This window comes from Thermobia domestica, chromosome 7 (genome assembly GCF_964235325.1).
Source record: "Thermobia domestica chromosome 7, izTheDome1.hap1.1, whole genome shotgun sequence".
Lineage (NCBI taxonomy): Eukaryota > Metazoa > Arthropoda > Insecta > Zygentoma > Lepismatidae > Thermobia > Thermobia domestica.
The window spans coordinates 187,492,190-187,514,006 of record NC_137460.1 but is presented as its reverse complement, the minus strand read 5'-3'; the positions used below and the strand labels follow the sequence as shown (position 1 = coordinate 187,514,006).

General features: G+C 36.0%; 1 protein-coding gene across 1 annotated transcript in view; it reads right to left on the bottom strand.

The window, feature by feature from the left end:
* The window catches only part of LOC145690622 (uncharacterized), a 40,378-nt gene that overhangs the window by 2,792 nt on the left and 15,769 nt on the right, over positions 1–21,817 (bottom strand). The window contains exon 3 of the mRNA XM_081765688.1: positions 9,509–10,606. Coding sequence (XP_081621814.1) covers positions 9,544–10,606 — 1,063 coding nt within the window. The 3' untranslated portion in view covers positions 9,509–9,543. The remainder of the gene's footprint in view (positions 1–9,508; positions 10,607–21,817) is intronic.

The following is a 21,817-nucleotide window of genomic DNA, read 5'->3' as shown; positions in this document are numbered from 1 at the left end:
ACGAATTAATAGTATTAGGTGTTATGGCTTTGATGCACAACATACATAGCATAACCTCACAAAGTACATGGTCTAAAGTAAGAGAATACAAGTTTTGACATGTCTGTGGACATCACATCCGTTGACACAGCCTGCCTGTCCATGGACGTGACACTGTGTTCACAAATGTGACAACACACCATTGTGGCTGAAATTTGAAGAGTTTAATAATGTATTTAAGACAAAGTATCTTGCAACCAGAAACTACCAGCAATTATAGCCTGTGAAGGTTTCTTTCACCAGTAATGAAGTAAAAACCTTAACAAAAGTTACCTTATTTTTAATTCCTGTTCATGCTTATCATTCTTTAAAAAAATAAAAATAAATAAAAAAAAAATCAAGCAGCACCGGCACTGTGTGGCCAATCTTGAATTGTAAATTTATGTTTACGCATACATACTACTGATACATGTATATAAACATGGCTGAAAAGTCCCAGATTTTCCATAAAGTGGCGGTGCTACGATTTTTACCCCCATCATGCGACACACCGGATGTGTGAAATTTTCAGCTTAGGATTGAAAAGCTTAATCTGACCAAATTTTCATAGTTAATAGGTCAAAAAAAAAAAAAAAGAAAAGAAAAGAAAAAGAAAAAAAGAAAAGAAAAGAAAATCATGTCACTAAAGATGGACCTCGAATCATACAAAAGATATACAAACAGACAATCACCTGTAGTAAGCGTTAATTGGTTTTGAAGTTTACCACGCTTCTTGAACAGTATAGGCAACATGAAACCAACATTAAATATCAGTATCATGTTACGAACAGCATTAAGAAGTCCTTGGCTGATGAAGTTTTTGTACACATCGACTTCTTAGAAAATTACCAATGTAAATATGGCGAAGAGGTTCCTTACACTTTGGAGGTTGTAGGAAGCAGGTCACACTGCACACTGTTGTCATATATTACCAAACTGCAACAGAAGAATCTGTCCAACATAAGTCAATCTGTACTTTGTCTGAAAGCACGCGACATGATCTTGCTAATGTCACGCCTGAAACCTGTATTTGTAGCAAAGAAAAGAAGTGCTTAATGTCCACTTTCTGAGTGATGGACCCAGTACACAATGCAGGAATAAGAACATGTTTTACTTGCCCAGCACTTTCATAGCAGAGGAACTAGAGGTTGACAGCCTTCATTGGCATTATTTGGAGAAGGGACATGGGAAAGGGGAACCCTGATGGTATAGGTGGGTGAGTCATGCAAAAACATTCCGAATACCGATGTTCTTGTCTCAGTATTCAAAGAAAGTAGTACCGTTGATATTTACAGAATCAATCCAGAGGAGATAGAGAGTTTGGATAAACTTCTTCCAAGTAACGAACAGACTTTTCAAGCAACTATAAAAGTGCACGAGATCACATGAAGTACGAACAACAGGACCAGTATTCAGGCAAGACGACTATCGTGCATTCACTGCAATGCTGGGCAAACTTGTTTTCGCTACGGGATTGGACAATTGAAAACTAATAATCCGAAGTGTATCCTTTTTATTGCTCATTACAGAAGATAATTAGTACTATAGCGTCAGCCAAACTGGCGTATGGCGTCAACCAATGAGTCCGCAGCGCGATGTTGCCAAATCTCCGGCAAGAAAGGCATCTTCCAGAGGGCGAATATTGCGTATATCAAATGTATGCGTCTCACTAACAACATCCAGTATATTGTAACAATGCAAAATTTTGATACTAATAGGATCATTAATGTATGTATCTTATTAATATTATTATTTTCTGTTACAAATGTGGTATAAATACTATATTTCGTTTGGTTCGAATATTCATTTTTTTTATTCACATGATAAGCAAATGAATGTACAAATACTTGATATTAGTTGGCTAGGTACGTCGTTTATAACCCCATTTACATCCATCTGAGAATCAAACTTAGGACTCCGCAAACCGAAGGACAATGCGCTACCATTTTATATTATTTTATTTTAAATTTCGAGACAAAGAAAGTCGGACATTAGGGGAACATGAATAAAAGTACACCACGAATATATGTATTGAAAATTTGAACGTGATTTATCTAGAATCCTCACATTTAAACCCTAAGAGAATAAACGCTATTTTGCTTATTTATTTGTCATAAGCAGAAGCACACGAGCAGTCACCCTACCACACAATAAATTAAAAATCAGTTTTTTACAAAGAACACCAACTCTCTACCTTGGCGGTAAATAAAATAGCAGCATTGTTTCACTACACCCACATACACTGAATGCACACACGCAGACGATATTTGGCAGAGTAGTGGTATCATCTGCACAAAAATTGTAGAATGATCAATCAATTAAGTTTACTTGTCTTCTGTTTTTGATGTAAGATTTTCAATTCTATAATCTTGCAACACTTGCAGAGACTCGCGTCTTAGCTGTCGGCTGCCCCTCGTTTCTTTCCTTTTCTCTTTCCAATCTGGATCCTAGGAGAAAGTAAAGCCGATACACGAGGTGCGCAAGGACTTCTAGATTCAGTTAAGCTGTGTTTTCAATACTTAAATTGAGAATATAGACAAACAAAAACCTACAGGCTTGAATACTGAAGGTGAGAAGGCTAATACAGGTGAAGAAAGTGGATTATGGGTTCGGATGAAAGAATATCTCGATAGGAATAATCTTTGTGTGCGTGCATTGCCACTCGAGCAGATTTGGTTTTAACTAATTTGGAATCAACAATTTCAGAAATAAAAGTTTGGAAGAGCAATGCTACTTATTATAGAGGATCTGCTGTTCGTTTCGAATAGCTTGAGAAAATTGGCAAGGAAAGAAATGTTTCAATTAGGCATTTTCTTGCTTATTTGTCGAAACTGAATCAAGCTATTTGGAATAATTTACCATGTATGCAAAAGCAACTTACCATGATGTACTGGACTTCTATCATTGAAAATGCAGAAGTAACAAAAGTAGAAAAAGCGACTGCCAGAGGATTCCTGCGTCTTTGGAAAAATGGGGATCAACAACAATATCCCATGATAGACACAGAGCTCCTTTTTTAAAAAACCTGTCATACAGGGTCTTACTTTAATGGAACAAGGACCTCACTCTGGTGGTTTAGAAGAAGGATTGCTTAATAACGATAATGCTACAAGCGATGAAGAAGAAGAATCATCTCATTCTGGCTTGGAGGCTCTTCCTCAAAGACGTGCTGTCAACTTCCTTATACCCACTAAGATGTGTTCGGAATAAGGACAAAAGTGGTATTGAGTTGCAAAGAATTTATGATGAGCAACAAAGCATCCTGAATGCAATAAGTGCACTCATCGAGCCAAGAAGCGTGAATGGAGAAGTTCAAGCAGCACGCATCAAAGTTGAAAATTTATTTCAAAAATTTGTTTTTTTTTCTTTGTAAGAGGATATTTGTTGCTGAAAATTTTTTTGTTTCTTTGAATTTGAGTAACTCCACGCAAAATTATATCACTATTTAAAAGTGTCCAGACCAAACTTTTTTTTTTTCTTCTTTCAAAATTGGTGCAGTCTTATATTTGTTTGACCCCACATAATATGCTATGGCCGAGAGAGCAGTATTGAAAACAAGTAAGCAGTTGAGTTATTCAAGGGTAGCTCTAAGTTCAAGAATGCATATTGCTCTTAGTGGTGCTGGAACAGCGTTTTATGATCCTAGGCCTGCTGTGGCAAGATTTTTACGAACTATCCATATATCCATATATTAAAAAAGATAGAAGACCAAAACACCCAAATCCGGAGATATGTAAGGACCAAGAATATATCAAGAATTCTTTTCAAAAGTCTAGTGTGAAAGTTACCATTGTCTCTTGTGTGGTGTGCTATTTTAACTGAGTCATATTTTAGTTCTAAAGCTAGTTAAGATTTTCATTGTGATTTTTCAAAGTCAAGAAGTTCAAAAATTTTACTTTTAATGATTTGTAAAACCATTATTGTTAATTCTGATGTTAATGTTCCATATATATATATTTCCCGTATGTTGTGTACCTCTTACATTGATATGTTGCTATGATTCTATATGTGATATTAATGCTTTAAGGTAATTTATTATATGTGTTCTTTAAATGTTGTCAAATATAGAAGTCAATGAACTCACTGTAATTAGCTGACTAGATTCAGTGTCGCTAAATTTATAATGATGACTTCTTCACTAATAGAATCTATCGTTGTAATTTGAAAATAAGGTGTTCAGATAACGTTATTCAGTCTCTGCGATGCTAGTAAAGTGACATCGGAGGGGTGATTTTAATGTTTTTTCTTTATAGCCTCCGCTCTGTTGATTATCACGCCGGAGCACGGAATGGTGACGTATAATATGTTTTGTGTGTTTGGTGTGTGAGATCACTAACTCACGGGCGGAAGTATTAACATGGTGTAGAATAACAAAAAGCATCAACTTGCATACAGAAAACTAAATATATCGCCAATATCCAATTTTAGTCAACACAACCTCGTTTTGTAATTACTAAGTGAAGTTGCCCTGATATCCGCACAGAAGTTCTCAAAGTTACACATATTTGTTCACTATTTACTATGAATAAAAGAAATTAGATATATTCATAAGTTTATATAAGTTCAGTACCTGCATTAAATTCATAAAATAATAATGCATCCTTTACTTAAGTTTCTGGATCTATTTCCTTATTTGCTTACTTTAATTCTGCTTCATACTTGTCACATCTGTGTTATATGCAAAAGACTTTGTATATTTTCTTAAGGAAATTGCAAAACTATGTGTATCTGATATATCAAAGAGTGAATTCAAAATTTTGTTATGCCATCAAAGTATGAAAGAACAATGGGTAGACTGTGTAGAAAAAAATCAGTTGTATTATATGTTATTTCGAAGTTTTTATTGGTAAATAAAACATTTAAATCGAATTTATGTGCGAATCATTGTTGTAATCATTACTCCCCTTTTAGCATTTGTTTTGGCCTCTTGCGATTACTTTTGGTACTTTATATCGTCGGTCATCTTTAGATTACAATTTTGATAGAGTTACATACCAATATTTCATACTGGTATTTTTTAAGTTATTGTAGTTTATGTTTCTACTATGCTATTGTTTCACTATTTCATTTCAAATATTCTGAATTTCATAATAATAATAATAATAATAATAATAATAATAATAATAATAATAATAATAATAATAATAATAATAATAATAATAATAATAATAAATAAATAAATAAATAAATAAATAAAAAACTAGTAAACTACATTGATAAAAATATGGAACCTAGAAGTACTAAGGTTTTAATACGACAGTAACCATTACATGATTAAGCCACTAATCATTAAAGATTAAACGATATATTAAGTACAATGTCACTTATACTTTATCAAATATATTGAAGTATGGTACTAAGTGTGACATTCACAGCTCACATGTTAAGCGATGCGACTTGAATGTGTGACACAATATGGTAGCGTGTAACGGGGTCTTACGAAGACCTTTGACTTGATACCTCATATCATGATGCATGATGTTCTTAAGTTCTAATGTCGCCTACGGAAAATGTCTTCAATATGCACTGGTACCTTCCTTCATCGAGCAGAATTTGATTTAAAACACCCATTTTTATTTTACAAAAGTCAACTAATTTAAATCATTTTACCCTGATTATCAGTTATGCAAAGAAACACGGAAAGCGGGAAGCTGGATGCAGATTTGATGATGAAAAACACGTTTGTCGGTGGTGCGCAAGTAAAAAGAAACTCTTAAATAGTTCGAAAAGTCAGTGTTCATTTCGACGGCAAAAGTGGAAATATTTAGACATGGAAAAAGCCTTGTTTGATTTTGTTGTTTACAACAGGAAATGTTGATATGCCATTACAATTGAAAATGATTCAAATTGAAGGCTGCAAAATAGAACGTAAAAGAAACATTTCGTCAATAGAATTTAAAGTTTCGTATGGGTGAGTTCGGTGATACATTTGTGTGTTTGTTATAGTGCCACAATTGCGCAAAAACTGATTCAAGTTTACGAAAACAGTTGGAACTCTTTTCAGCCTACGTGATCCAAATCCAAACATTTTTATTTACATTCCCAAATAAGGAATGCAGACTAAACGTCGGTTTATTTTCGTATGCCGAACAGCACTACCGTAATTAAAAAAAAAAAAAAAAAAAAAAAAAAAAAAAGTAGGGGAACGTAGTGTGCAAATACGTACATGTGGTACTGAAAAGCAGTGTGGCACAGTGATGTTGAGCATTACAGCTGATGGACGAAAACTGCCACCGTATGTAGTTTTCAATCGGAAAACTCTCCCCAAACGAGAAACTTTTCAACTGGTATTATTGTAACAGTTCGTGACGTTGGGTGATGACCAAAAAAAAACTGGTCCTAGACTGGATTTCAGCAATGTGGAATAAACGGTCAGGAGCTCTTCTTCGCTCAAAATCAATCCTTCTGTTGGATAGTTTTCGCAGGAGATTGGTGACCGAATGAAACAAAAACTAAACAAAGGAAATTGTGACCCAGTGATTATTCCTGGCACCATGACAAGTGTGTTGCAGCCACTGGACGTGTGTATCAATCATCTCTTTAAAGCCAGCGTACGACAATTCTATAGAATTTACATCATGAACAAAGTAACTTCGACGTCAGAAGGCCGTTTGCAACGTGCGTCTGTATCAGAAGTGTGCCGTTGGATTTTGGCTGCTCGGCGGTTAATATCGAAAAAATTTGTCATGAAAACTTAAAACTGTAATTTTCAATAATCTTAATGGAACTGAAGATGACCTTTGTAATAGTGACTTTGAATAGGGGTCTGGATCGTCTAGCGAGGGTGAAAAATCGGACGCTGACGTTGCTAAGATAGTGGGAAGTGTCTGTGCTTGATTTAGGTAGGTACAAACAAGTTGACGCAGTTTTCCGAAACGAAGTTGCTTTTCTTCTTCCAATATAATATATACCGTATATATTATATACACTGTTTAACAAAGATACGTATTCATGTTAGTAGAAGTATTAAGCGTACAAGCGTTTATTGTGCCAGTATAAGGTGCTACCGGTACTCAATAAAGGTGGAAATTTTTGCAAACAAGGTTAAATTTTTCTACTATTTTCTTCTTACGTATTTGATGGTTTACAAAAAGAATTGCAGCAACTTGTAATAATATTAATTTCAACGCACAAAATACATGTACGTCAGTTTCAAATTGATGATTTATGATTTGAGGAGGAAAAATCTCGATTATAGGCCAACTTATGATTTTTCAAGCCAAAATTTAGGGAAAAAAGTGCGACCCACAATCAGGCAAATATGGTATCTGGTGTTTTACATTTCCTTTCTCATCCACAATGATACCTGCTCTTACAGCTTTACATGATTGCTGCAGCACTGAAATCACATCTTTCTACCAAAGATCGAAACAGGAAATGTTGATATGCAAACAGGTATTATAATCTAAAAGACGAGGGAGCCACGAGGCGCTCAAGATGAAACTGACCAAACCGGGAACATTCTATTATACAGGGTGTCCATAAAGTCCTTTGCCACCCTTAAAACTCGGAAACGGTGAAATATATGTCAAAACGAGAAAACACGTATTTCATCATTTCAAAAGTACCACGTATTGAGGGAAACAAAGTTGCCCCAGGGTTCCTCGGAGGGTCCCAAACACGGTCCAACTCAAAATTTTTAAATGGCAAGGGGGGTCAAGTAGTATATCGTTTGAAAGCTATTTACAAAAGAAAGACGATGGAATAAGTTTCGATGTTCTATAGTAAACCTGTACAAAATGGCGGCAGGTCAAAATGTTAATGCAGTTTACATTGAAAAGTCTTTGGCCACCCCTAGAAATCTGAAATGACTCAACAGGTATCAAAACTGAAACACATGTTTTTCATCATTTCAAAAGTATCACCTACTGAGGGAAACAAAGTTGCCCCAGGGTGCCTTAGAGGGTCCCAGGCGGGGATCAACGCAAAAGTTGTAAAAGAAGGAAGATGGAACAAGTCTTGTGAGTATACTAGCCCTTTGTGAAATGGCGGGGGACTGAAAATGTTAACACAGCCTTGTAAAGCAAATTGTAGTAATATTAATAATAGTACTACTACTTGTAATATTAGTAATAACGTCAGAAGTAGTAGTAGGCACACTTCTACCTGAAATAGTATTGTCTCAATTAGTAATCCAGACATGGCATCCAGTTAATTAAGCCTTTCAATAAATGTGACTGTTTACATATCTCTCAATTTACCCAATCCCTGTTCTTTCGGATACGGTTTGCATAGCCGTTCCAAACTTGAATCATCTTCATTCTTTTACCGATAACTTTCAAACAATATGGTACTTGACCCATTTCCTATTCGCAAATTTTAAGTTGCACCTCACTTGGAAACCTGCAAGGATTCTGGGACAAATATTTGTACATCGAAAAGCTGTACTGTACAAATAAGGAAACACTTTTTTTTAGCGTTTTGACCTCTCATATTTTATCATTTCGGATCATTGGAAGTGACATGGACTTTTCGATGAAGGCCGTTAACATTTTAATCCCCCCGCCATTGCAAGCAGGGTTGGTATTGAAACATAAGACCTCTTCCGTCTTTTAACAATAGTTTTCAAAAGATACTTGGTCCCCCTTGTCATTTGAAAATTTTGAGTTGGACCCCGTCTGGGACTCTCGGAGGAACCCTGGGACAACTCTGTTTTCCTCAGTACATGGTACTTTTGAATTGATGAAATACGTGTTTTTCAGTTTCGATATCTGCTGAGTCATTTCAGATTTCTAGGGGTGGCCAAAGACTTTTCAATGCAAACTGTATTAACATTTTGACCTGCCGCCATTTTGTACAGGTTTACCATAGAACATCGAAACTTATTTCATCGTCTTTCTTTTGTAAATAGCTTTCAAACGATATACTACTTAACCCCCCTTTCAATTTGAAAATTTTGAGTTGGACCCCTTCTGGGACCCTCCGAGGGACCCTGGGGCAATTTTGTTTCACTTCATACGTGATACTTTTGAAATACGCGTTTTTTCGTTTTGACATATATTTCACCGTTTCCGAGTTTTAAGGGTGGCAAAGGACTTTATGGATACCCTGTATATCATTAGTGGATATTCTGCAAAGTCGAAACACATTTCGGCATTTTATGTTAAAACAAGCTTAAAATACCACTTAATAATAATAATAATAATAATAATAATAATAATAATAATAAAATTGTACGTCTGAAGTCCTACACAAGAATCTAAATCCTTGTTAAACTTCGAACAGATATAATACATCTATTTGAGAGGTAGTTTCACAATAACGTACAAATATATTTTGTCAAAGGTTTTTACAAAATGTGCGATTTAGAACAAACCTTAAGTATATATTATCATCATTTCATCATTAACAATTTCTCTGACACATTTTTATTTGTTCGTTCACTATAAACTGATATTAACTTCCAATCTTAACGAATCCAGTAAACAAATATTAGAATTACTTGTGAATAAATTTATATAAAGTTCATGAACAACTTTCGTGTACTTACCACATATAGAGACATTGAAAAGTACCTTCCTGCTATCATTCTCCTTCAAGTGCATGACTCTCAACATGTTTTTTAAAATGTGCCTTCCATCTGAAATCTCGATTACAAATGTCACAGGTATACGGTTTTTCGCCTGTATGAACTCTCAAATGCCTTTTAAGACCATAATTAGCTCTGAACGCTTTCGAACAGAAAGAACAAAGATACGGCTTCTCCCCTGTGTGAATTGTCATATGCTTTTGCAGGGACGAACTATCACCGAAGCCTTTCGAACATATCTCACATGAATATGGCTTTTCGCCAGTGTGAGTACGAAGATGTTTCTTGACAGCGTTACTTCGACCGAATTTTTTGTCGCATACAGGACAACTATAATCTTTCTGACCTGTATGAGTTTTCCGATGGCATTTCAAACTGGAAGTGTTACGAAAGTGTCTATTGCAAATATCACAGCCAAACGGCTTTTCACCAGAGTGGGTGCGCATATGTTCTTTTAGGTTCGACTTGCATGTGAACACTTTGGGACACAGCTCACATCCAAATGGCTTCTCGCCCGTATGAATGCGCTCATGCGTCTTGAGCTCAGAGTTATACCAGAACAGCTTCCCACAAACGCTGCAGCCGAACTCTCTTTCACCGGCATGTAATTTGTGATGTCTTTTCAAGTCGTATTCGGAACTGTAAAATTTGTTACAAATCATGCACTGGAAGTTTTTCACAGTCGAATGAACAGATTGATGATTACGAAGAAGACACTGGTACCGAAATCGTTTGTGACAAACATCACACTCGAATTTTTTCTCCTGAAAATGTATGTAAAAATGTTTCTTTAAGCTAATTTTAGTTCGAAAACTTTTGTTACACAAAGAGCACACTTTATCATCAGCTTCCAAATCTGACTTCTTTTTGAATGCACTATTAACTTCATCTTTTGTATGCGCATCGAGGTGTCTCTTATACAAATAGGTCTGCATAAAGGACTTATTACAAATACCGCAGGTATATTTAGCCTTCTGTATTCTCAAATTTCTCGAGACGCTAATGTTTCCATTCTCCTCTGTTTTAATCTTTCCTGTTATCAAGTCAATAAGATCCGATCTGGAAATAATAATAGAGAAATTACTATAAAAACTGAAATGATAAAATAAATACAAGAGTAAAATTAATATTAGGCATAAATTTATGTGATACTGCGAGTTTTGAGAATTGAAAGATATGGACAAAAGCGTACGAACAGCACCATAGAAACTTTCGGTCCCGACAATGAACACTGAGCGCATTTCGAATGCATGTTAAGTGTTCTTTGGTATAGTCCCAACATCTATTGGATCAGTGGCCTAGCCCAATTGCATTGAGTAAATCGGCTGGAACTTGTCTTCGGGCAGAATATGCAGACAATGCAAATTCGTATGATACAATACCCATACCTTAGTTACTAAGGGTGGTTATCACTAAAAGTTTTTTCAGGAGAAGCAATAAACTAAATCAAAATGTGATCTTAATAGATACCCGCTTTTTTACAACTGCAACAACTCTGAAACTAGTAGGCTTATCACCGCAGGAGCTAGACACATGATAGGTCATCTGTACTTAGTAATATAGTGAAAGAAAGTAAAGAGCTCCAAAAATGGACAGCCGCAATTAGTGAAAAATATATACATATAAATTACATACATATATTTATAAATACATATACTTGTTAGTGAATTTATTTACTTATTTTATCGCATACACAGTTCGTTAAAAAATATAAATATCTATATTTTTCTCAAATCAACCGTTCTTTCCACCTTACATTGATTATGCTGCCACACCAGTCTTTAGAACATCTTATGGACTACATTATGGGTCAACAACCAACTTCCTTTAAAGTCGACTTTGAAAAGCACAATTGAACACTGACAGAATGTGTTAGCTGTAGTACAGAATCCATTTCTGTTGCATGTCTCAGTGGTCAAAAATTGGTTTCGTGCAGAGCAAAATTCAAAACGCTGAATTCTTTGGTTCTCACTCAATATGTGTGGCGTTCATTTGTCTTATTCTTTTAAACTTTCTTGGTTTCTCCAAATGGCGTACTACGGCTGAATGATCAACGGTTCATCCGCAACATTTTGTATTGTTTTTTCAAGGAACTTCTTCGGCGATCGCCTTCAATTCATCGTCGTCAACAGAATGTCGTCCAAGACTTGTTATCTTTCAGGGTTAAGTCTCCATTACGAATTTTCAGAACAAACGTTGCACGGTGTATTCGTTCACAATGTTTTCCCCCCATATTTCATTATAGCTTCGAGCTGTTTGTGCGGCTCTGTAAGGGAGCTTAAGTTAGAGTACGAGGGTGATTAAGAAAGTAATGCCTCCAAAATGGGTGATATCTTTATTTGTTTGACAGATACCACCGATACAGATATCAGTCAAAAGCTTGCAATGTCAGCTACAAATGGGAGTATCATTTTTCAACATAGTCTCCATTACAGGCAACACGTTTTCGCCAACGCGACTGGTTTAAACAAAGGTAGTTTAAACCAGCTATTTTTTTTTTCAAAAAAAATAAATAAATAAATAAATAAAAATGGTTTAAACCAAAAACTGAAAAATGTTCGTAAAAGTGTACGTGTTCGTAAACTCTTGATGAACACAGTTTTGTGGGTTATCACGTTTCACTCCCGTATATTATTCATATTATATTCAGACCTATATTCCTTATTCATTACTCAAAGAAATTATACTAGAAAAGCAACTTTTGCTGTTTTTATACGTTTATGAATGTTTCTTTCATGATTTTTTTTATAGTTTGTTATTATTGTCATGAAATTGCAACCAAAGAAAAATTCTAAATATTGTTTCGTTTTAATAATGTTTACTATTGATAAAATACATCGAAATGTCATAATATTTTTGGAAGGGGTGTCATACAAACCCCGCGAGAGGCATTTATTGATATCAAAAGTATCTTTGGTATCTATTTATGTATAAATGGGTCAGGGTCAAAGTGGTCTCAAATAATTCGTATCTTTATTCACTTTTCTTACTGATATGCAAAGTAAGTCGGTGTATTTCTTTAACTTGGGCTAATAAAAGTCGTAGTGAACTAACTTGGACTAAATTAGTTCTTCTGTACTCTGCAGTATTTTGAAATTTCCGTATGTAATTCTGTATAATGGTTTCACTTGCGCAACTATTTATCTTTTTGTCCTTCTGAAATGACTCTTGACAATTATATTAACAAGTATGTAAAAATCTGTACAACGTATTTTTATCAGGAGTCCTTCATGAGTGAGTCGGTAGACGTATCGCATTTGTGGCCAATTAATCGCAGTTTCGCGCTCAAATGGATGACAATTTATCTCGGATGTAAGCCGAGAAGCGGTTTGGATTCAGCTTTAAGTTTATGTGACCCCTTCCAGCATAACCCGGTTGTTGCATAATAACACCAAAGCGAAACAAACTTATTTTTGTCCATATGTGATAAGAAAATTATTTAAACAAAAACGGGTTTAAACAAGAAAAAAAAAGTTTTTTTGGTTTTCTCAATAAAACCCACGGTTTTTGCCAACCCTGGCTGCTGGTGATATCATTACCGAACTGCTGTTTCCACCTCTCCGCATTACAACTGTAACGCTGGATCTTAAGGTGCTCCTTGAGTCTGGGGAAGAGTCAAAAGTCGCAGAGCGTAATATCCGGACTATAGACAGGATGAGGCAGAATGTGAAAACACTTTGCCAGCAGATGGGACAATTTTTATTATTTTATTTATTTATTTATTTATTTTCGGAAGAGAGGACATCTGGTAGTACTCCATCGATTGGCGCTTCGCTCCCGACTCGTAATGATGTATCCACGACTCTTCGCCGGCGATGAATGTTCCTGGGCGCACAACCTTTCGCAGTCAGAATTTCAATGACAGACAGTCCGCTGTTTCAACCGGACACCATTACTGGATGCCATGGATTGCTCCATTACTCTGGAACAAGAAGAAATAGAAAGGCGAAACAAATGACATTTTATAGCTTAAACATCGTGCATTAATGATAAATAGTTCAGAACGTTTGCAATACTACTGGCCAAGTAGTGAGCTTGAATAACCCATGTACATATGGCGAAAACCATCCTGTTATTTCGCAAGGCTAAATACAAACGAAAGCAGAGATATATCCTATGGTGTATGTAACCAAAAAAAAAGAGACATTAAGTTTCCAAATAAAACAACAGAGACAGCATATTTTATGACTACAGTCATATATCAAAGCGAAGAAATCAGAAATCCTGCCTTGGTTTGACGAAAACACAATATTTACATTAAAGTCTTGCACTCTCTAGATTTAAATTCCTTGACCAATTATTTAATCCTTTCCGGTTTACAATGAGGTGAAGTAAAACTGAAAAGCATGAAAGAGCTAACTTATTGATTAGTGTTTCAATGAAGAAAGAAAGAAAAGAAAAAACCATGCAACCAAATCAAGAAAGATAACTATGAACACAGCGAAAATCTTTTATTACTGTGTACTTTTCCCTAACTTATGTCGTCCTTCTCCACCCCACCCCCACACACACACAAACCTGTGACTGATTTTTTGTACGGTATTCGTTCTTTTGTATGTGTGTTAAAATTTTATTATGTAATATTTGTACGATTGTGATTGAATAAAGAGTTCTACCTTACTCCCACTACAGATAAATAAATAGTCGTTTTGCCTAAATGACTAGCTCGTTCCTTTGGTTACAAGCGTAGCTCTTACGTTTGTTATAATTGTTTCGTATATATAGGGGAGGAATAATCTACTTTTATAGCGGCAATGAACACTTATTTTGAGGTTAATTCTTTTTTGTTTGTGAGTTCTGAATGGCCAGGCAACTATATATCATCATAGACTCTATTTCATCATATATAGAGAGCCTACAAAATAAAGACGGTATTTCAGTAGGAAGCAGAATGATTAGGTGTATACGGTTTGTAGATGATAATGCGCTTGTTACAGAATTTGAAGAGAAAATCAATAAGATGTTAAAAAACTTGAGGAAGGGCTGTGAAGAATATGGGATGAAAATAAATGTTTCGAAAGACAAAAGCCATAGTGAATGAATTGATTGATTTTGAGTTTTACGTCCCGTTCAGCAGCGAGGCTATATGAGACGTGGACCTACTGATTAACGTGGAATCCGAACCACATGAGCTCCCGCCGGGAATCGAACCCGAGTCTCCCGCACCAAAGGCGCGTACGCTAACCGCTTAGCCACGGAGGAGCTCCCATGGTTAATGAAGTGAAGAGGTCGGTGTCAAATATAGAAGTAGGAGGGGAGAAAATAGAACAGGTTACTAGTTTTCGGTGAAATAAAAACAACGATAGCAATGGCGAAAGAAGCCTTTAGGAGAAAGAAAAGACTATTTCGTGGGACCCTAAATAAAGAGTTGATAGAAAGACTTGTAAAGTGCTTAGTGTGGAGTATTGTGCTGGATAGGTCAGAAACATGGACATTACGCAAAAGGATGAAAAACGACTGGAAGCTTTCGAAACGAGGGTGTGGAGGAGAATGGAAAGAATTAGCTGGGTTGTGCGGAAAACGAATGAGAGGGTGTTAGAAATGGTGGAGGAGAAAAGAACAATTTTAGATATTATAAGAAGAGGAAAAGAAACTGGTTGGAACATTGCGTAAGAAGGAACTGAATCATGAGGGACATGCTACAGGGTATGGAGGCAGGAGAGAAAGGGAGAGGGCGAAGGAAACTACAATTAATAGATGACATCAAAACAGAGAAATAGTACGTGAAGATGAAGAGGTTAGCGGAAGACCGTGAAGCATGGAAGCTTCTCATTCCAGCAAGCGATCTGCCAATAATGGTAGAATACCTATGATGATGATTATACGAAATAGCTTTCAAATCATGGTCACTCACTGATGTCAGAGATAAATTAATTTCTTTGTCCATGTGAATGTGTGGCTATAATTAACTAACAAACTATCTGTGGATTATTCTCTTTTCAGTTACGTTAGTGTAAGTGTCAATAATGGAATACCAGCTTCTGTTCAATCCGTCCTGGTGATTTGTTTTCGTGATTCTTGTGAAGGAAGATTCAAATATTTTATTTCTAATGCAGAAATTTGTTTTTGATACCTGTGTATTTTCTATCATAGTTATGTTTCCCTTACATATTTAGTCAAACTTTACGGTGTACTGGTGTTGTTAATGTATACAGACTCTGGTAGACAGATTTCTTGTCATGAACACCGATTGAAGTCCGTGATGATCTGTGGTGAAATTCTTTTCAACTTTTAAAAAAAAAAAAAAAAAAAAAAAAAAAAATCTAGCGCTGTCTTAAGATCATGTCAGCAAACAAAATTCTTGGATTTGATAGTGACAGGAAAGAAGCAAAGCAAACCTTCCTGATTTCGTCGTTTTCGTTTTATGCTTTCAAACATTTTGTCTATGTAGAACAAAAATTAAATTTTCAAACAAATCTTTAATTTGTAAATATAAGTTTAGAGCATATCTGAAAAAGTTTTTCCAAACATTCGCTTTTATTTGGATTTAATACGCTGGTTTTTCGTGTCCGCTGAAGCTTAGCTACATACTTTCATGAGAAATCTATTCTTCCTGTAAATGAAGTGATCTCTGTAGACGATGATTTGTACTATACCTTATCTCAAACTCTATTGCAACTCTGATCTTAACACGTACAACATTTAGCCGGTTCAATATGAATTTCGGTTGTAAATTTTCTTGGTATATAACACTATATTATCTACATATCAGGAATAGAGATTTTCGTTATTATACTTTCACGACTGAGAACCACATGGGAAAGAAAAGGAGAGAGGACGTTGCAAATAATATATAAATTATTTTTTCCATAAGCTAAAAAAAATCTCTCTTACGACATAATCCAATAATATAATGATTTCTTTAACCTTAAAATTACATACGTTACTACCCTTATGTAGCTGACTAACACGACTAAATAAAGATCAACAAAGGCATGTCAAAGAACGATGACCTAATGTTATTTACATACACAAAGAATGAAATTTTACTGTTTTACTGAGTGGTTGCTTTGGACTCCTCTCTCCTTCCATGCACACATCCATACATACACATTTTATAGATATGAGGGGTGAACTATATGATTTACACTTCCTTTCCTCGTTCCAAGCTCAGCGGACCACTGAAGTCGAGAAGGCATTCACAGGCACCTCGGACCTACATCTACCAATTTGGAGCGTCACTGGCAACGGGGAAGATAGCAGCGTCCTATGCAGTCCATTCCTTGAATCCTCCTTTGAGTGTTACTAACGGACAACATGGAAAGTGATCATGGAGGACAGCGCTGAACATCTTGGTTTCTATTAGGCGATTTGTGTTAGTGTGTGGAGAACTTGCATCTTCGCGAAAAACGGTATACAACTGGGAAGAAGGTTGGAAAGTGGGTGGCATCTCAACGAAAAAGAGGAGCAATTCTGAAAGGAAAGTGACAGTAAAAATGACAGTAAAAACACCAGCGTTCATTGCCGTGGTAGAGAGAACCATTGAAATGGAGGCTCCCACAGGACTAACCAGAAACATTATGCAGCGCTCATGCACAACCACTTAAAGTTGGGGCATCCAAAACTCTTGACTGCTGAGCAAAACAATGTCGTGTAGACGTGTGCAGGGAATTTATGCAGTGTCATGATTATCATCCCGAAGATTTCATGTCTAGGGTTGTGACTGGTGACTTGACCTGGCTGCATTACCATGAGCCGACAACGAAGCAGCAATCAATGCAGTGGAAACATTATGATAATTTACCGCCAAAGAAATGTCGAACAACACCTTCAACTAAGAAGCATATGGCTACAAGGTCAATCCATGCAAAGTGATCGAGAAAAAAGAAAAATTGCCGCTCGACCATCCTCAAAAAATCTAATTTTTTCATGAATGTTTATCCTATATCCGGGTACTTCAAAATCACAATTAATTATTTTTTACAACATCCCATGGCGACAGTCGTTGCGTCGCCATTTTGCGTTTTATCGATTTTAGGTGTTTACGTTGTTTTGAATATCTCAGTATGTATTTGTACTACCAAATTGAAAACTGCTGGACGTCTCCAACTCGTGCAGAGCTAAAACTTTGGTCTCTTAACATTTTTTTTTTTTTTTCCTAAAACCACTTGAAGGGGGTGGAATCACGGTCTGCAGTAGCAACATTTTTGGACATTGAAGACATGTTTGAGAAGAGGAAAACGTAGAGGTCTGAATTTGTATGTGCATGTAGTCCGGGGTCATAAGTTAATATATAAAAATTTACAGACCTGTAGCTGCTCCCAAAGTCCTATAAAAAAACTTAAATTGGGGAATTATGCCAAATTAGCATATTTCACTGTCCAATATCTCCAATGGGCCTGGATAAAAATATCTGAAATTTTGGGAATAGTTAGTCTTTTAGTATACCATAACATACAAGAAAGCGTGTTTTGTGTTTTTGAGCAGAAGAGGGTCAAAGTATTAAGTAATGACGTCATACTCTAGGAGATGTTTTGTTCATAAAATCTTTTTCGGACATTGAAAACATGTTTCGGAAGAGGAAACAACTGAGGGGTCATAAGTTAATACACAAAAATTTACAGACCAGTAGCTGCTCCCAAACGCCTGAAAAAAATTGTAAAGTTGGGGAATTATACCAATTTAACACATTTCGCTGTCCAATATCTCCAATGGGACTGGATAAAAAAATATCTGAAATTTTGGGAATAGTTAGTCCTTTAGTACACCATAATGCACAACACAGCGTGTTGTGTGTATTTGAGCAGAAGGTCAAAGTATTAAGTAATCACGTCATACTCTAGGAGGTGTTTTGTTCATAAAATCTACTGGAAATTTGCTGTTGTGAAATAAAATAAAGTAGGATGAATGGTTAGTCCAGTCAAGGCTCTCAAGCTCGTTTCTTTCCTCTAGTTGTGACACTGTCTTATCACACTCACAGCAGCACTGGTGAAGAATGCCGCTATCAGCAGAAGGCGAGGAAAGTCAAAATGCAACCTTGACAAAAAGTCCGTAGGCACTCCATGCTCTTGCTGCTTGCTATATCAATCATGTTTATTCTTGTTTTAACTATCAGCTCATGCAGGAGACTGTTGTTCTGTCGTTTGATCTACATTCTCAAGTCACTGAATACTTACTCGCTGTAAACACTGACTGTGGAATGTAAACGTCATTACTTAATACTTTGACCTCTTTCTGCTCAAAAACACGAATCACGCTTTGTTGTGTGTTATGATATACTAAAGGACTAACTATTCCTAAAATTTCAGACTTTTTTATCCAGGCCCAGTGGAGATATTGAACAGTGAAATATGCTAAATTGGCATAATTCCCGTATTTTACGATTTCTTTTCAGACCTTTGGGAGCAGCTACAGGCCTGTAAACTTTTGTGTATTAACTTATGACCCCGGACTACATGCACACACAAATTCAGACCTCTACGTCAGTTGTTTCCTCTTCCGAAACATGTTTTCAATGTCCAAAAAGATTTTATGAACAAAACATCTCCTAGAGTATGACGTCATTACTTAATACTTTGACCCCATTCTGCTCAAAAACACAAAACGTGCTTTGTTGTGTATTATGGTATACTAAAGGACTAACTATTCCCAAAATTTCAGATTTTTTATCCAGGTCCATTGGAGTTATTGGACAATCAAAAATGCTAAATTGGCTTAATTCTCCAACTTTACGATTTTTTTTCCAGGCCTTTGGGGCAGCTACAGATGTCCCCGGACTACATGTACACACAAATTCAGACCTGTACGTCAGTTGTTTCCTCTTCCGAAACATGTTTTCAATGTCCAAAAATGTTGCTACTGCAGACCCTGATTTCACCCCCTTCAAGTGGTTTTAGGAAAAAATGTTAAGAGATCAAAGTGTTAGCTCTACACAAGTTGGAGACGTCCAGCAATTTTCAATTTGGTAGGACAAATACATGCTGAGATATTCAAAACAACGTAAACGCCTAAAATCAAAAAAAAAAAAAAAAAAAAAGAAAAAGAAAAAAAGAAAAAAGAAAAAAATGGCGCCAGCCCGTGTCGCCATGGGATGATGTAAAAATTAATTAATTGTGGTTTTGAAGTACCTGATATAGGATAAACATTCATGAAAAAAATAATTTTTTGAAGATGGTCACTTAGAACATGCTTGATCACTTAGAATGGATTGACCCTACAGTATTCTGGAACACAAAAGGCATTATTCTGATCGACTGGCTGGAAGGTGGAGTCACGATTAACAGTGCACCATATGTGGAGACGTTTACGTTGTGCCATTCAAAAGAAGCGGCCACGAAAATGGTCAAAAAGAATGCTTCTGCAACAAGATAATGCACTTTTTCTCACTAGCCGGGAAGCCAACTGTTGCTATTGATCAACTAGGATTTACAGTGCTGCCATACTCTTCCTATGCTACAGACTTGGCTTCCAGCGATTACACTGTCCGGTAAAAAGGTAAAAACTTTTGCGTGGTTATCGGTTTGGAAATACTAATGAAATTGAACAAGCTGTCCAAACATGGGTGCGTGGGACACCAAACATGGGTGCGAGGGTCCTCTGAAGCCGACATATTTTGGCAGAAGTGCATAAAGATAATGGGAGATTATGCTGAAAAGATGGACACATCAGTTGCTGTATAACTTGTATGAATATGTCTGAAAAAATAAAATTGTAAATCATCACAGTACGCCTCTCGTATATACTAAATATTTAGCCAATGCTTTTGTGGGGGTAGGCGACCTCATTAAATTACAGTAAATTACAATGATAAGCAGAGAAGAAGCACCTTTAATTTCTTCTTTAGTATTTTGGTTTGAGTTGAGTTTATCGTCCCGTTCAGCAGCGAGGCTACATGAGACATGGACTTACAGCTTAATGTAAGATCTAAACTGAGGTCGCTAGAAATCGAATCCGAGTTTCCTATGCCGAAGGCACGTACGGTGTCCACACAGCCACGAGAGAGATCGCCTTGTCAGTAGCAACGTCCATAAACCACAACATATCGTCGTTCCAATGCCAAAACCGCGAATGTGCAAATTTTGCTATTTTCACCTAAGTGCAGTTTCATGTTACTTGGGACACACAGATTCCAATATCAAAGTCCCATTTATGAAATATAAGTATATTAGAAGTTATAGTCAATTCGTAAAACATGTACCCAAGTCTATATACTGATTTTTCAAGGTAACTTGAATATTAAAATGCTTATTACTCAAAGTCAAAGTTAGCACATTCGCGGTTTTGGCATTGGATCGACGATATCAAAGCAATAGTGATGGCTTCGGTGATAGTAATGGATTCTTCTTAACAATCAGACAACTATGGTCAGTTGAATCATTAAATTAACCATCTCATTTATTTATTTTCTTTTACATTTTTTTATGAAATGGAATAAAATTCTTTAGTTTAACATATTATGCCTTTTAAATTAAACAAAACAGTTACGCCCTTTAGAAATGATTAATAAAAGTGAAACTGATTTTTTTATGCTTTTTAAGCGGGAATCAAACCCGGAACCAGTACACAAAAGGCATACGCGCTATCTACTAGACCACCGGGGAGGGCTTTCTTTCTTCATGAAAGTACTTTTATGTATTTAACACAATTTCATTTTTATCCACTAGAATGCAGAACATTCCATTGGTACTTCTTTATTTGTTAAAAAATCTATTATTAACTGATGAAAAGATCATTTACCTCTTATACATTATTTATCTTCAAAACACTTGTCCACTGCATCTCTAAATAACAGTGTTTTACAAATGTTTGCTTTTTAACACTTGTATCTAAGAAACACTCCCTTACAGGCAGAATTGACCGCCCTTTGACACGTATAAGAACAAATTCGTTTTGGATCTGAACGCCTGTAAAATTGAAAATTAGATTTTCCGTATCATCACGTTCATATAAATATCTATAATCTCTTTTATTTAATTTTCTCCCAAATTGTCAATAGTGTTTTTTCTTCTGACAAACACCACCTTTACAAAGACACTTAGGTCTCGGGAGAGGAATTGCTTGCTACAGTGAAATTTAGAGCTATGTCGGGGATAGTGCACTACCATCCCTAGTGTAGCAGCAGATTACTGAGAACGCAAAACGAGCTAAGAAACCATGTTACAGAACAAATGTTGCAGAATACGAGGAAAAGGAGATATGGAAATAGGTTAATACAGAAGAGGGCAGAAAGACATTTAGAAAGTTAAACGTTACGAAGAGATAAAGACAAAGCAAGGGAAAAGTTTTATAAAAGAAAATGTGAGAAGAAAGCTATATTCGAGATAAGGAATG